Source organism: Rana temporaria, chromosome 2 (genome assembly GCF_905171775.1).
Source record: "Rana temporaria chromosome 2, aRanTem1.1, whole genome shotgun sequence".
Taxonomy (NCBI): Eukaryota; Metazoa; Chordata; class Amphibia; order Anura; family Ranidae; genus Rana; species Rana temporaria.
This window is the reverse complement of record NC_053490.1, coordinates 512,251,374-512,266,321: the sequence shown is the minus strand read 5'-3', so window position 1 is coordinate 512,266,321 and position 14,948 is coordinate 512,251,374. Positions and strand designations below refer to the sequence as shown.

Below are 14,948 nucleotides of genomic sequence, written 5' to 3'. Positions count from 1 at the left end.
GCTCACTCTAGGGGTTAGGGTGGTGTTGGGCTCACTCTAGGGCAGGGATAAGCAATTAGCGGACCTCCAGATGTTGCCAAACTACAAGTCCCATGAGGCATAGCGAGACTCTGACAGCATCAAGCATGACACCCAGAGGCAGAGGCATGATGGGACTTGTAGTTTGGCAACAGCTGGAGGTCCGCTAATTGCTTATCCCCGCTCTAGGGGTTAGGGTGGTGTTGGGCTCACTTTTGGGGTTTGGTTAGTGTTGGGCCTACTTGGGGGGGGGGGGTTAGGTTAGTGCTATGCTTACTTTGGGGGTTAGGTTAGTGTTGGGCTCACTTTAGGAGTTAGGTTAGTGTTGGACTTTGGCGGTTAGATTAGTATTGGGCTTACGTTGGGAGGATCATGTGACCACTGTGATTGACGTCACAGTGGTCACATTGTTGGGAACCGGCTTCCTTTCTTTGCTTCACCTGGTGATCTGGCCAATAAGTCTGTTGTTTTTCAACCAAACAAGCTGCCCTGCAGAGGTTGCAGGGATGAGACCAACTATTTACCACTGACGGGGGTGTTTTATAATGATCAGCTTATATTTATTCATATAAAAAAATCTCAAAACAAACAAAACGATTTGCTGTAACTGATTATAAAGTGTGAGCTGGAGTTTGGCTTCAATTTGATAGGTTATTTAAATCTGCTAGTATACCCAATACTCCTCTAATCCCCAGAATAACAGTGCTGCTGTCCAAAGGTGTCTCTGTTGCTCCTTCATCCAGAGTGGGGTCACTCTATTACAGGAGGTGTGTTGCTGGGCAGATTATCAGGTGAAAACAGAAGGGGGGGAAAAGCCTTAAAAATGAAAACGAATGCAGCCGCCACATCTAATGATTGCAATATATTATATTTTTGGTTTAGGATTTAATACCGCTTCTAAAATATCTTACTTTTCATGCTTTTAGCACTGCACAGCATGTGGTGTGAACTGACCCTAAAATATTTTAATTTATTGTTTTAACATTTTAACCACTTCAGCCCCGGACCATTTGGCTGGCCAAAGACCTTGCCACTTTTTGCGATTTGGCACTGCGTTGCTTTAACTGACAATTGCGCGGTCGTGCCATGTGGCTCCCAAACAAAATTGACGTCCTTTTTTCTCCACAAATAGAGCTTTCTTTTGGTGGTATTTTATCACCTCTGCGGTTTTTATTTTTTGCGCTATAAACAAAAAAGAGCGACAATTTTTTTTTTCTTTTTGCTATAATATCCCCAAAATATATATAAAAAAACATTTATTTTCCTCAGTTTAGGTCAATACGTATTCTTCTAAATATTTTTGGTAAAAAAAAAAAATCGCAATAAGCGTTTTGATTGGTTTGCGCAAAAGTTATAGCGTCTACAAAATAGGGGATAGTTTTATGGCATTTTTATTAATATTTTTTTTTTTTTTTACTAGTAATGGCGGCGATCAGCGATTTATAATTTTTTTTTATTTATTTATTTTTCGTGGCTGCGACATTATGGCGGACACATCGGACACTTTTGACACTATTTTGGGACCATTGTAATTTTTACAGCGATTAGTGCTATAAAAATGCACAGATTACTGTAAAAACTACACTGGCAGTGAAGGGGGTTAACCTGTAGGGGGCTAGGAAGGGGTTAAGTGTGTCCTAGGGAGTGCTTCTAACTGTTAGGGGGCGTGGCTTGCCGTGACACATCACTGATCTCTGTTCCCGATCAGTGACATGTCACTAGGCAGGACGGGGAGATGTTGTGTTTCTCCCCATTTTTCAGCTCTGTGACACAATCGCGGGACACCGGCAGACATAGAGTCCGCGGGTCCCGGAGCTCACGACAGGGTCACGAGCGTGGTGCGCGACCACGCGGTGGCAATTTAAAAGGAATTTGCGCAGCCGTGCCATTCTGCCAATTGTATAAAGTCGTGCGGCGGTCGGTAAGCGGTTAATATATCTCCTGGACAGGCTTGCATGGCAGTGCTCATCTTCTAATCTGAGCGACACGATCACTACTTATGGCTTATTTCTTTTCTTCCAGTACAACACCGACAAAGCCATTGTGGACAGCGGCACCACACTCCTGCGTCTCCCAGACAAGGTCTTCAATGCCATGGTGGAAGCCATCGTTCAGACATCTTTGGTAAGATCCTCCTATGTAAAGAATAACTGCCGTCCCCTATATGGGGGACCTGAGAAGCCCAAATGGTCCTGTACACAGACGTGTGGTATACTACAAAGTTTACTACAAGAGTCTGAAGGGATAATCGAGATGTTCCCATAGGTCTATTTCACACCATAATATTCAAATAGTCGTGCTAATAAATGCAATAAATAAGTGAACAAAAGGTAAGTATCGTGACAAATTCTAAACCATCACCTAAACATGATGTTGGTGATATCAAAAAAAGATTGAAAAAAATGCTGGAGAATGGGGAAAAAAAGCATATAAATAATAATTTCCACGTGAGTATAAATACTGGAGGATTCCTTAAATACAGTGTTCCGCCACCAGACACTTGAGTGAAGAATCCCTCTGTGGCAGCCACCACTTTATGTTTCGTCACATATGACGTCTTTCAGTGCCCTGGAAGATGTCATATGTGACGAAACATGTCAGGTGGAGCTACGTGCTGACGTCATTGCATCCTCCCTGATGCCAGAAGTGCGGTAGGTTTGAAGACGCACTGTTGACAGTGTGGAACGTGTCGCCTCCTGGGTCCTGTGTCATTGTTTTTGTTGCATTTGACCTTATATATATATATATATATATATATATATATATATATATATATATATATATATATATATATATATATATATATATATATATATATATATATATATATATATATATATATATATATAATTTTTTTTTTTTTTTTTTAAATCTATCACATTGGATTTTTCCTGTTGGTGTGCAGCCTTCTTTTCTTTCTCATTGATCATCGATGGTGACCTGTGGTTTGCATCCGAACTGCAGTGATTGCTCACCTGGAGCGGCGTTCCTTTCTTTGAACTCGGTTGTTTTACTTGTTTGCTGGAAAATAACCAGTTTTAAACCAAGGCTGTTATTTTACTTGTGCAATGTAAGTGCATTTTCATACTATATTAGTAAAGTAGCTCATACAATATCACACTCGTTTCTTCTCCTTTATACCAATCTTCACGGCTGTCCTAGGGGTGACTAGCGGGAGTTTGGAAATATAGGAAGACCCCCCCACCATTAGTGGGAACTTGGAACTGCAGGAGGACCCCTCTATACATACTACACCTTTTTTTTTTTTTTTTTTTCTTTTTTTTGCATTTTAGTGTAAATATGAGATGTGACGTCTTTTTGACACCAAATCTTATATTTAAGAGGACCTGTCACCCTTTTTTTCTATTACAAAGGATGTTTACATTCCTTGTAATTGGAATAAAAGTGACAATTTTTTTTCCGTTAATAAAAATAAAAGGTAAACCAAATAAGAAAAAAAAATTTAAACACGCCCCCGTCCAACCGAGCTCGCGTGCAGAAGCGAACGCATACGTGAGCAGCGCCCGCTTATGAAACAGTGTTCAAACCACACGTTTGAGGTATCGCCGCGATCGTTGGAGCAAGAGCAATAATTCTAGCCCTAGACCTCCTCTATAACTCAAAACATGCAACCTGTAGAATTTTTTTAAACATCACCTATGGAAATTTTTAAGGGTAAAGTTTTGTCGCCATTCCACGAGCGGCCGCAATTTTGAAGCGTGACATGTTGGGTATCAATTTACTCGGCGTAACTTTATCTTTCACAATATAAAAATAATTGGGCTAACTTTACTGTTGTCTTATTTTATTTAATTAAAAAAAAGTGGTTTTTTTTTTCCGAAAGTGCGCTTGTAAGACCACTGCGCAAATACGGTGTGACATCAAGTATTGCAACAACCGCTATTTTATTCTCTAGGGTGTTTGGAGAGAAAAAAATGTATTATGTTTGGGGGTTCTAAGTAATTTTCTAGCAAAAATAAACGTATTTTTTACTTGTAAACACCAAATCTCAGAAAGAGGCGAATCCTCCGGGGTTTATACTGACATGGACTTTGTTATTTTTATTTTTAATCTTTTTTTTTTTTTTTTTTTTTATCGACTACATTTATGTTTATGATTCGTTATAATTTGTCACAATACTTACCTTCTGTTCACTTATTTATCGCATTTATTAGCGCGACTGTTTAAATATTTTGATTTGCATTATGTTTTATATCACATGGTTAGTCTGTCATTCACGCATTATAGCGCGGTTTCTGAATAGACTAGTTCACACCATGACAGTGCGGCCCCCACCCAGCAAAAGTAAATCTGATCTACTCAAAGCCAAATCCCAAATGTGGTTTTGCATAGTAATGCAAATCTTGTTGATGCAAAAAGTGAAATTTTAGCTGTCATGTTTTCCCAACCTTTGCATTATTATTTTTTTTTTTTTAAGGTAAATATGTTAACAATGTATCTTAACCATTTAAAGTGAGATTACAGAGGAAGTCATCTTCCATCACTAAATTGTACCTGTAATAAGGCTTGCCTATAGGTGGTATAAATATCTCCTAAACATGCGCCGTTTAGGAGATATTTACTGTACATGCCGCCAGTGCCGTCCCTTCAGAGCACTGTGCTGTGAACGACGGCTCCCGCGCATGCACAGGAGTGACATCATTGCGGCTCCGGCCAGTCACAGAGCCGGAGTCCACTAACCCAGAAGCATGACGGGTGCAGATGAAAGCAGCCTCCAGCAATGACATCACATCGTTTTTAGGTAAGTTTCACATAATGTGCTAGTATGCAGTGCATACTAGCACATTATATCTTTACATGGCAGGTAAGAAGAAAAAAAAATTCCCAAGGGTTTACAACTGCTTTAAAGCGTTGTTGTTTTTTGTGTGTGTATATGTATATGTGTGTGTGTGTGTGTGTATGTATGTATGTATGTATGTATGTATGTATGTATATATATATATATGTGTGTGTGTGTGTGTGTGTGTGTGTGTGTGTGTGTATGTATGTATGTATATATGTGTATATATATATATATATGTGTGTATGTATGTGTATGTATGTGTATATATATATATATATATATATATATATATATATATACAAAGAAGGCCAGTATGGTGGCCTGAGTTTATGGGAGAAGCCCGGAGGGTATTTAACCACTTCCTTACTGGGCACTTAAACCCCTTCCTGACCAGAGGACTTTTTGCGATTCGGCACTGCGTCGCTTTAACTGACAATTGCGCGGTCGTGCGACGTGGCTCCCAAACAAAATTAACGTCCTTTTTTCCCCACAAATAGAGCTTTCTTTTGGTGGTATTTGATCACCTCTGCGGTTTTTATTTTTTGCGCTATAAACAAAAATAGAGCGACAATTTTGAAAAGAAAAAAAATATTTTTACTTGTTGCTATAATAAATAGCTCAATTTTTTTTTTTTTTACGTTTTTTTTTTATCCTCAGTCTAGGCCGATACGTATTCTACATATTTTTAGTAAAAAAAAAAAAAAAAAACGCAATAAGCGACTGGTTTGCGCAAAAGTTATAGCGCCTACAAAATAAGGGACAGAATTATTTTTTTTTTACTAGAAATGGCGGCGATCTGCGATTTTTATTGGGACTGCGACGTTATGGCGGACACATCGGACACTTTTGACAAATTTTTGGCGCCATTCACATTTATACTGCAATCAGTGCTATAAATATGCACTAATTACTGTATAATTTTTTTTTTTTTACTAGAAATGGCGGCGATCTGCGATTTTTATTGGGACTGCGACGTTATGGCGGACACATCGGACACTTTTGACACATTTTTGGCGCCATTGACATTTATACTGCAATCAGTGCTATAAATATGCACTAATTACTGTATAAATGTGACTGGCAGGGAAGGGGTTAACACTAGGGGGTGAGGAAGGGGTTAAATGTGTATCCTAATTAGTGTTCTAACTGTAGGTGGAGGGGGGGTGACTGGGGGGGGTGACCGATCTGTGTCTCTATGTACAAGAGACACAGATCCGTCTCCTCTCTCCCCTGTCAGCACCGCTGTCTGCGAGAGTCGGGAATGAGAGATGATCTCATATGTAAACATATGAGATCATCTCTCATTGGCCGCACAGATCGCCTAGGAAACGGCCACTCCGATTGGCCGTTCACGGCGATCTGTGACTGGCTGTGTCCAAGGGACACGGCCAGCACAGCAGTTCCCCGCTGCGCGCTCGGGAGCGCGCGCGGGGAACGTGCAAAGGGGCGGCCGTAAAAAGACGGCCTGTTAGAGATTGGGAGCCGCGCTGAGGCCGTACAAAGTCGTACGGCCGTCAGCAAGTGGTTAAGCAGCCCACTCACACATGCTCTTTGTCAGTTCAGTGTGCGGTACTACACGTCACTGGGCCGACTCTTTCCAGCTCACCTCATGTCCGTGAGTCTGCGCATTCAATCGCATTCGACACCCTCCCGCCCTTCCCTTTTTCAGGGCACTTCTCAGCATATCCTTCTTCAATTAACTACCCATTACTTACCTTGGGTATGCCCCCTTTTCTTGGCATACTGACCAGACCAGTATGCCAAGGCACACTTCAGGTCTATTTATGTTGTAAGTCTTGTCGCGTGTTTATGTGATCCACATCTCTCTCGGTCAGAGGGTAACGACCATAAATATATATATATATATATATATATATATATATATATATATATATATATATATATATATATATATATATATATATATATATATATATATATATATATATATATATATATATATATATATATATATATATATATATAAATTAACCGCTCTGCTACCAGCTGCCGTCAAATGACGGCGGCAAAGTAGCTCAGTTTTTCTGACAGGACGTCATATGACGTCCTGTCCTTTAAAGCCGCTAGGGGGCGTGCGCGTTACTGGGAACACGATGCGCGTGCCCAGCGGCCGCGATGGTAACTGAGCAGGACCGTAGATCTCTGTGTGTAAACACAGAGATCCACGTCCTGTCAGGGAGAGGAGACCGATGCTGTGTCCCTTGTACATAGGGACACAGATTGGTCACCTCCCCCAGTCACTCCCCTCACCCTACAGTTAGAACCCTCACTAGGCTACCCATTTAACCCCTTCCCCCGCCCCCTAGTGGTTAACCCCTTCCCTGCCAGTCACATTTATACAGTAATCAATGCATATTTATAGCACTGTTCACTGTATAAATGTGAATGGTCCCAAAAATGTCCTGATGTGTCCGCTATAATGTCGCAGTCCCGAAAAAAAATCGCTGATCGCCGCCATTCCTAGTAAAAAAATAAATAAAAATGTTTTTATAATTATGTCCCCTATTTTGTAGGCAATATAACATTTGCGCAAACCAGTCACTATACGGTTATTGCGATTTTTTTTTTTTTTTTTTTTATTTATTTTTTACCAAAAATATATAGAAGAATACGTATCGGCCTAAACTGAGAAAACCTTCTTTTTTTTTTTTCTTTTTTTTTTTAAATGGGATATTTATTATAGCAAAAAGTAAGAAATATTGTGGGTTTTTTTTTTCGAAATTTACACTTTTTTTTTTTGTTTATAGCCCAAAAAAAAAAAAAACGCACAGGCGATCAAATACCACCAAAAGAAAGCTCCTATTTGTGGGAAAAAAAGGACTTCAATTTTGTTTGGGAGCCACGTTGCACGACTGCGCAATTGTCGGTTAAAGCGACACCGTGCCGGAAGCTAAAATTTTGTCTGGGCAGGAAGGGGGTGTATGTGCACAGTAAGCAAGTGGTTAAATGACAAACATTTTATACTTGCCTGCTCCTGTGTAGCAGATCCGATCCTTTTCTTTTCGGGTCCCCTGCCGGTGCTCCTGGCTCCTCCCCCCTCGAGCAGTGCCGCGGAGAAAGCAACTTGCCCCGGTGGCACCACTGCGTTCTTGCTCCCGAGCCACTGCTTTATGCGTCCATAAGAAACCTAGAGCCATGGCTCAGCCACACCCCTTTGCTCTCTCCTCATTAGCTCACTGGCTGTGATTGACAGCAGTGGTAGCCAATAGGCCTCCTGCTGCTGTCTCCGCCAATGAGGAGGGTGTGTCCCGGGACAGCAAAGGCTATCGTGAACATCGCTGGAGACTGTCAGACACTGCAAACATGATCTAGGAGTTGTTGGAGTAGTAACATGCTTTAAAAGACAGTCCTAGCCTGAGGCCTACTACATGAGACTGATGGAGATCACTGCTATAACTGGGGGAATGAGGAAATGCAGATAAGTGACTGTAGGGGCCCCCGGGGGGCCACACTAAAAAAGTGCCAGGGAGCCATAAGGAAACAATATAGGTAGTAAATTCTATTTTCATAGTTTACCATCTGCTGACAGTGGAGTTCAGCGTGAAATTCCAGTGACAAGGAAATGTCAGCGCCGTCTGTCCGGATCATTGGCGGCATTTTCCACTGACGTGTTTTTTTGTTTGTTTAAAAGGGGGAAAGTTAAAATGAAATGGCGCAACCTCGCCTTCAAGAAATGCAGAGACCACGAGACGGAAAATTCGACAGAAATTGTTTCCTTTTTGCCATTTTCAGGGCTTGGAAGAAGCCAACATCTATATTTTTTTACTTGTGTAGATGATAATGATAAAAGCTCATTATTATGAAGCAGCTTGAAGTGATTATAAACGATCACCTTGTGAAACAACCCGTTCAATTAAAAATGTAAATGACATGCAAAACATTTGTGTGTGTGTGTGTGTGTGTGTGTGTGTGTGTGTGTGTGTGTGTATATATATATATATATTTATTAAGGGATTAGCTCGGTAGCGGGGGGTTGTAACCCCCTGGATGGGTTCACTACACACTGAACGATTCAGAGAAACAGGCAAAGACGGTTGAAAACAAAGAATTTGGTTTATTCTTCCATCTTGCTGGAAACAAGTGCAAGCATCCAAACAGCATAAACAAAATCAAACACAAAATAAACCCTGGCCACTTGGGGCGACTACCTTCACCACACAGGAACCTATCTATGGAGTCTGGCACAGCCTACTGCTGAGCAGACACTGCTGGTCATACAGCAGAAAAACAAATGGTCTTTTTGATTTTTATCACACAGAAAAATCAACAGCACCTCACCTCTTCAGAAGTATTTCTGTTCACTGCTCTCCTTCACTCAAAAAGCCTCAGGATGCAGCAATCAGTAGTAATTCTCTGGATTACTTATAGAGGCCTTAATTGCCTCATTCTGAACAGCTGAAGTTTTCCAACGCCCTTAAACCTTTCAGGCTACTTCTGCAGCCGACACCCGATAATAATTGGTGTATTGTCTAAACAAGGCAGAATTGTATCTCCCGTCTGTGACAACACCCACAGATTTACCTGACTTCCTTTCACTATCTATATATATATATATATATATATATATATATATATATATATATATATATATATATATATATATATATATATATATATATATATATATATATATATATATATACTGTATATATATATGTGTGTGTATGTATGTATGTATGTGTGTATATATATATATATATATATATATATATATATATATATATATATATATATATATATATATATATATATATATATATATATATAATAAAATACCCTTTTTGCCTTTCTTATAAGTGATCACATTCCCTCTGTTCTCAGCCCCAAGTCTTATCAATGGAGGCGAGCACACTGCTTAGCGTGGTCAGTTTTAATAGGAAAGCAGAAAGACTGGCAGGCACACCAGGGATTTCACACAAAGGAAACAATACAAAGAGCAGGATAATTCCTCATACAAGTACATGGCACAGCGGGCACAGATCAGGAATATGAAGTGTTGGGGTAACAAACGCTTTAAATCTATTTCAGGGCAAAAATTACAAGCAGTACATTTGTACAATACATGCATATTTCCCCACACGTTACCCTGCAAGTATCAGAAAAATACATATGGATCCTGTTGTAGGTTGGCAATGCAATACCGCCTTCTGGACTGCAGTTGCAAAAAATGGTGTCAGCCCTGCCCATTTGTCTTTTTCAAAACTACCCAAACCCACCCACTCTGACATAGAAGCTAATCAAGATCAGACCTAGAAGGGCTTACTAGACTCCTTGAAATGACACAGGACCGCTCTGAATTTTTGACAAGTTTTTTGTGTATTTTTTTTGCTCTTATTGAATAGATAGAACAAAAGACTGTCAGTGGTATATTTAAAATGAAATTCCAGAATAGGCAAAATTTGTCTAAATACATTTATCGTGTATATTTCTTCCGGATCTGTGCAGTAATCCAGTGTGATGCCGCGTACACACGATCATTTTTCAGCATGTCCAAAAAACGACGTTTTCCCAACTTCAATATTAAAACAACGTTGCCCACACACCATCGTTATAAACAAATTATCTAGCAAAGCGCGGTGACGTACAATACGTACGACGGCACTCTAAAGGGGAAGTTCCATTCGCCTTTGGGCTGCTTTAGCTGATTCCGTGTTAGTAAAAGACGATTTGCGCTTTTCTGTCTGTTACAGCGTGATGAATGTGCTTACTCCATTATGAACGGTAGTTTTACCAGAAAGAGCGCTCCCGTCTCATAACTCGCTTCTGAGCATGCGTGGGTTTTTTACGTCGTTTTAGCCCACACACGATCATTTTTTACAACCCGAAAAACGACATTGTTTAAAACGAAGTTAAAAAATGCAGCATGTTCAAATTTTGACACGATCATTTTAAATGATGTTTTTGAAAAACTATGTTTTTTTCATGCCGAAAAATGATCTAGGTAGATTCAGGTACGTTCGCGTAACTTTGCGGCGGCGTAGCTTAAGGAATTTAAGCTACGCCGCCGTAAGTTAGCGAGGCAAGTACATGATTCACAATGTACTTGCCTGCTAAGTTACGTCGGCGTAGCCTAAAGCGGGCGGGCGTAAGGGCGCCTAATTCAAATGTGTTTGAGGGGGGCGTGTTTTATGGTAATGGCGCTTGACCTCACGTTTTTACGTTTTTCCTTAACTGCGCATGCGCCGGGCGCCTACATTTCCCAGTGTGCATTGCGGCTAAGTACGCCGTATGGGCCTATTGATTTCGACGTGGACGTAAATCCCGATTCACAGACGACTTACGCAAACGACGTAAAAAATTAAAATTTCGACGCGGGAACGGCGGCCATACTTGACATTACTATTCCACTAGGGCCTAGCTCTAACTTTACGCGGCCTATCTTACGTAAACGGCGTAAAAGTACTGCGTCGGCCGGGCGTACGTTCGTGAATCGGCGTATCTCCTCATTTACATATTCTACGCCGACCGCAATGGAAGCGCCACCTAGCGGCCATCCAAAATATTGCAATCTAACATAGGACGGCGCAAGCCGTCGTATCTTAGATATGTTTAAGCGTATCTCTGTTTGAGCATACGCTTAAACATAAGTCAGCGTAGATTCTGAGTTAGGTCGGCTTATCTACTGATAAGCGGCCTAACTCTTACTGAATCTACCTAATCTTGTATACGCGGCATTAGACTTTCCCTCTGTGCAGGAACTTCCTGTAATAAAGACCGCTCACTGCTGCTCTCTCTCCCTGTGCAGGGTGGCTGGTCTTGTCTCTGCCCCCTTCTGTAGTTTTCTGCAGGCAGCCTATAGTGGGTGGAGCCTTGTATTGTTCACATGGAGGTACTTTTTAAAGCTGAACAACAGAAATAAGAAGATACAAATAAATAGCCGATTTAAAAAAAAAAAAAAAAATGAACCCAGCTATCCTAATTGGACATAGGCTGAATATTACTAGACTCTGTACTGTACTTCCAAGATAAAGTACAGGCAAGTCAAAATATGTTCTTTTGTGCTGCAATTTTCAGCTTCAATCCAGAGATTTCCCCACAGCACTTTTCTGCCACTAGATGTCCTCGCTCTGATGACATCACTCAACCCACCCCCAGCCTGTGACTGGACAGTGAAAGAAAAAGCAGCAAAGTGATGAGCTCCTCTCTCTGTCACTCTCCTCTCTCCATCCCATCAGCATGTTCCTTGTCAGCACATTGGCTCATTGTACTGCTTATACAGAGAATGTAAAGGGCTGGTATCAGGTTGAATTTAGGGACTTGCGCTGCTTTCAATTAATGAAAACAAATTTAATGTATTGATTACATTGCTGTGTACATTTGTGCCTGGAGTTTATGAATTTATGCAATGATTCTGTCTGTATTTAATGTCTTCTCATCCAGCAAGTGTCCTTTATCCAGACGTAACTCGAGTCCCTTTGTCCTGCAGATTCAGAACTTCAATAATGAATTCTGGACGGGTTTGCAGCTGGCGTGTTGGGAGAAATCAGAGGAGCCATGGACGTACTTCCCGGATCTCTCCATTTACTTGCGTGACAGCGACAACGCCACTCGCTCCTTCCGCCTCACCATGAAGCCTCAGGTTGTCTTTCTGTTCATTGCTTCTGTCATCTCAATGTTTACCGCTTAATGTATTTCCAGACAGGAGGTGGCCATAAGATGGCCTGATTTGTGACTAGGAGACCCTTATTTAAACTTTTATTAATAATGGCAAATTATGCAATAGTGATCTTGTACTATGTGATCTTGTAGAGAGGTCTTTAAACGTTTCAGTTTGAGGGACCCATTGTATGTTTTACGTTCACAGGCAAAAAGCCCAGTCAGAGTCCTCCCTAAATCAGAATTGCCATCAGAGATCTCCCCCTTATTTCGGGGTTCCCATCAGAGTCTCTTCTTACATCAGCGTCTTCCTCTTAGTTTGGGGTCCTCGTCAGCATCTTCCCCTTAGATTGGGGGGTGCCTATCAGGGTTTCCTCTTAGGTCGCATGGTCCCTATCGAAATCTCCTTACATCAGCGTCTTCCTCTTAGATTGGGGTCCTCATCAGCATCTTCTCCTTAGATTGGGGTCCTCCTCAGCATCTTCTCCTTAGATTGGGGTCCTCATCAGCATCTTCTCCTTAGATTGGGGTCCTCATCAGCATCTTCTCAGATTGGGGTCCTCATCAGCATCTTCTCCTTAGATTGGGGTCCTCATCAGCATCTTCTCCTTAGATTGGGGTCCTCATCAGCGTCTTTCCCTTTGATTGGGGTCCTCGTCGGCGTCTTTTCCTTAGATCGAGGTCCTCATCATCTTCTTCCCCCTAGATTGGGGGGTGCACATCAGAGTTTCCTCTTAGGTTGGGTGGTCCCCATCAGAGTCTCCCCCTTACATCAGCGTCTTCCCCTTAGATTGGGACCTTCATCAGCATCTTCCCCTTAGATTGGGGCCTTCATCAGCCTCTTCCCCTTAGATTGGGTTCCTCATCAGCGTCTTTCCCCTAGATTGGGGGGTGCTCATCAGGGTTTCCTTTTAGGTCGGGTGGTCCCCATCAGAGTCTCCTTACATCAGCATCTTCCCCTTAGATTGGGATCCTCATCAGCGTCTTTCCCCTAGATTGGGGGAGTGCCCATTAGGGTTTCCCTTTAGGTAGGGTGGTCCCCATCAGAGTCTCTGTAACGGAACCCCAAATGGGACAGGGGTTAACGCCGTTTAAGATATTCCATTCCGAACCCAAGACAGCTTATCGACACTCCACAATCCGGCGAACACGACCCATGCGGATTCCCCCAGAACCGAGACACACAGCTCTGTTCTCTGGTTCAAAGGGAATAGCCAATCTTTATTGAGAAGGCAGGCTCTTATATACACCAAAAATAATACTACAGTAATCAAATGGACAATGACACACTCCACCTACAACATCATACAATGGTTCCCAATGAGCCCCCCTCAATACACATTCCTTTAGTAGACATAATCGACATGAGCTAATTAACTAATCATTTACCAAGACAAGGTGACTTCGAGATATGACCTTTCAAGATAGACACCTGCTATTCAATACACATTCCTTTAGTAGGCATAATCTACATGAGCTAATTAACTACAGCTGACAAGTTAGACATCTGACCTTTTAGACTGTGCTAACTCACAACACACATTTATCATCAATAGAACTTTCACACAATACAGTGTCAATTAGCATAACACAATGAAAGGTTCTTAGGAGCCATCGTAAGGTTCATTTACATCACAGTAGCAGACAATATTAACCCCTAACAGTCTATGTTCCCACATTGAATGAGTTACTCTTTCAATTGACCTGTTGGGTTCAGGATCAACAAACAGTAATATTTCAAGATATTCTAAATTGTCCATTATGTTCTGGCTCATACTTTGTACGAGCTTCTGGGTCCCACGGGCCCTCCCTTTCAGCAGGAGACTAACACAGGAGGAGACCCCAGATGGGTTGGTGTTGGGTCACATAGGTGTGCTCACATGGTTGAGCCATGGTGGTGGGTCACATAGATGCACTCACATGGTTCAGCCGTGGTGATAGGTCACATAGGTGCTCTTGCATGGTTCAGCCGTAGTGGTGGGTCACATAGGTGCTCTCACGTGGTTCAGCCGTGGTGATGGATCCCATAGGTGCTCTCACATGGTTCAACCAATCAGTGGCTCTGCCTGATCACCCATCCCACCTTTGATAGTCCCTGAAGCTTGCTGTCAGGTAAGGGGTTTCTCTGCTTTATATGTTGGATTGCAAGGCAGAATTTTTTTTTGGGGGGGGGGAGAACTGGCTTATGTCTCTGGAGGGAGCTGTGGGTCTCTAAGGGGGCTGGGGACTTGACATGGGGCGCTGTGGAGGTTGGGGGGCACTATGGGTAGCGGAAGGATCTGCAGGGGGCTGGGTAGCACAGTGGAAGGCTGAAAACAACTGTAGGAGGTGGGGGCACTGAGGAAGTTTTGAAGGGCACTGTAGGCCACTATGGAATGTCGGGGGCACTATGGGAACTGAGAAGCCCCTTGAGAGGTTAGATCTGCAGCTTGGCTGGTGGCCTGATGGGAGGGAGGCAGCAGGCCATGGCGTGGCAAATAGGAACTACTGACCTGAGGCAGCCAGGGAA

The 14,948-nt window shown here is 42.1% G+C and overlaps 1 protein-coding gene across 1 annotated transcript in view; it reads left to right on the top strand.

The window, feature by feature from the left end:
- BACE2 (beta-secretase 2) overlaps positions 1-14,948 on the top strand; it is a 74,450-nt gene that overhangs the window by 50,196 nt on the left and 9,306 nt on the right. Inside the window, exons 6-7 of the mRNA XM_040338980.1 lie at positions 2,041-2,142; positions 12,270-12,422. Coding sequence (XP_040194914.1) covers positions 2,041-2,142; positions 12,270-12,422 — 255 coding nt within the window. The remainder of the gene's footprint in view (positions 1-2,040; positions 2,143-12,269; positions 12,423-14,948) is intronic.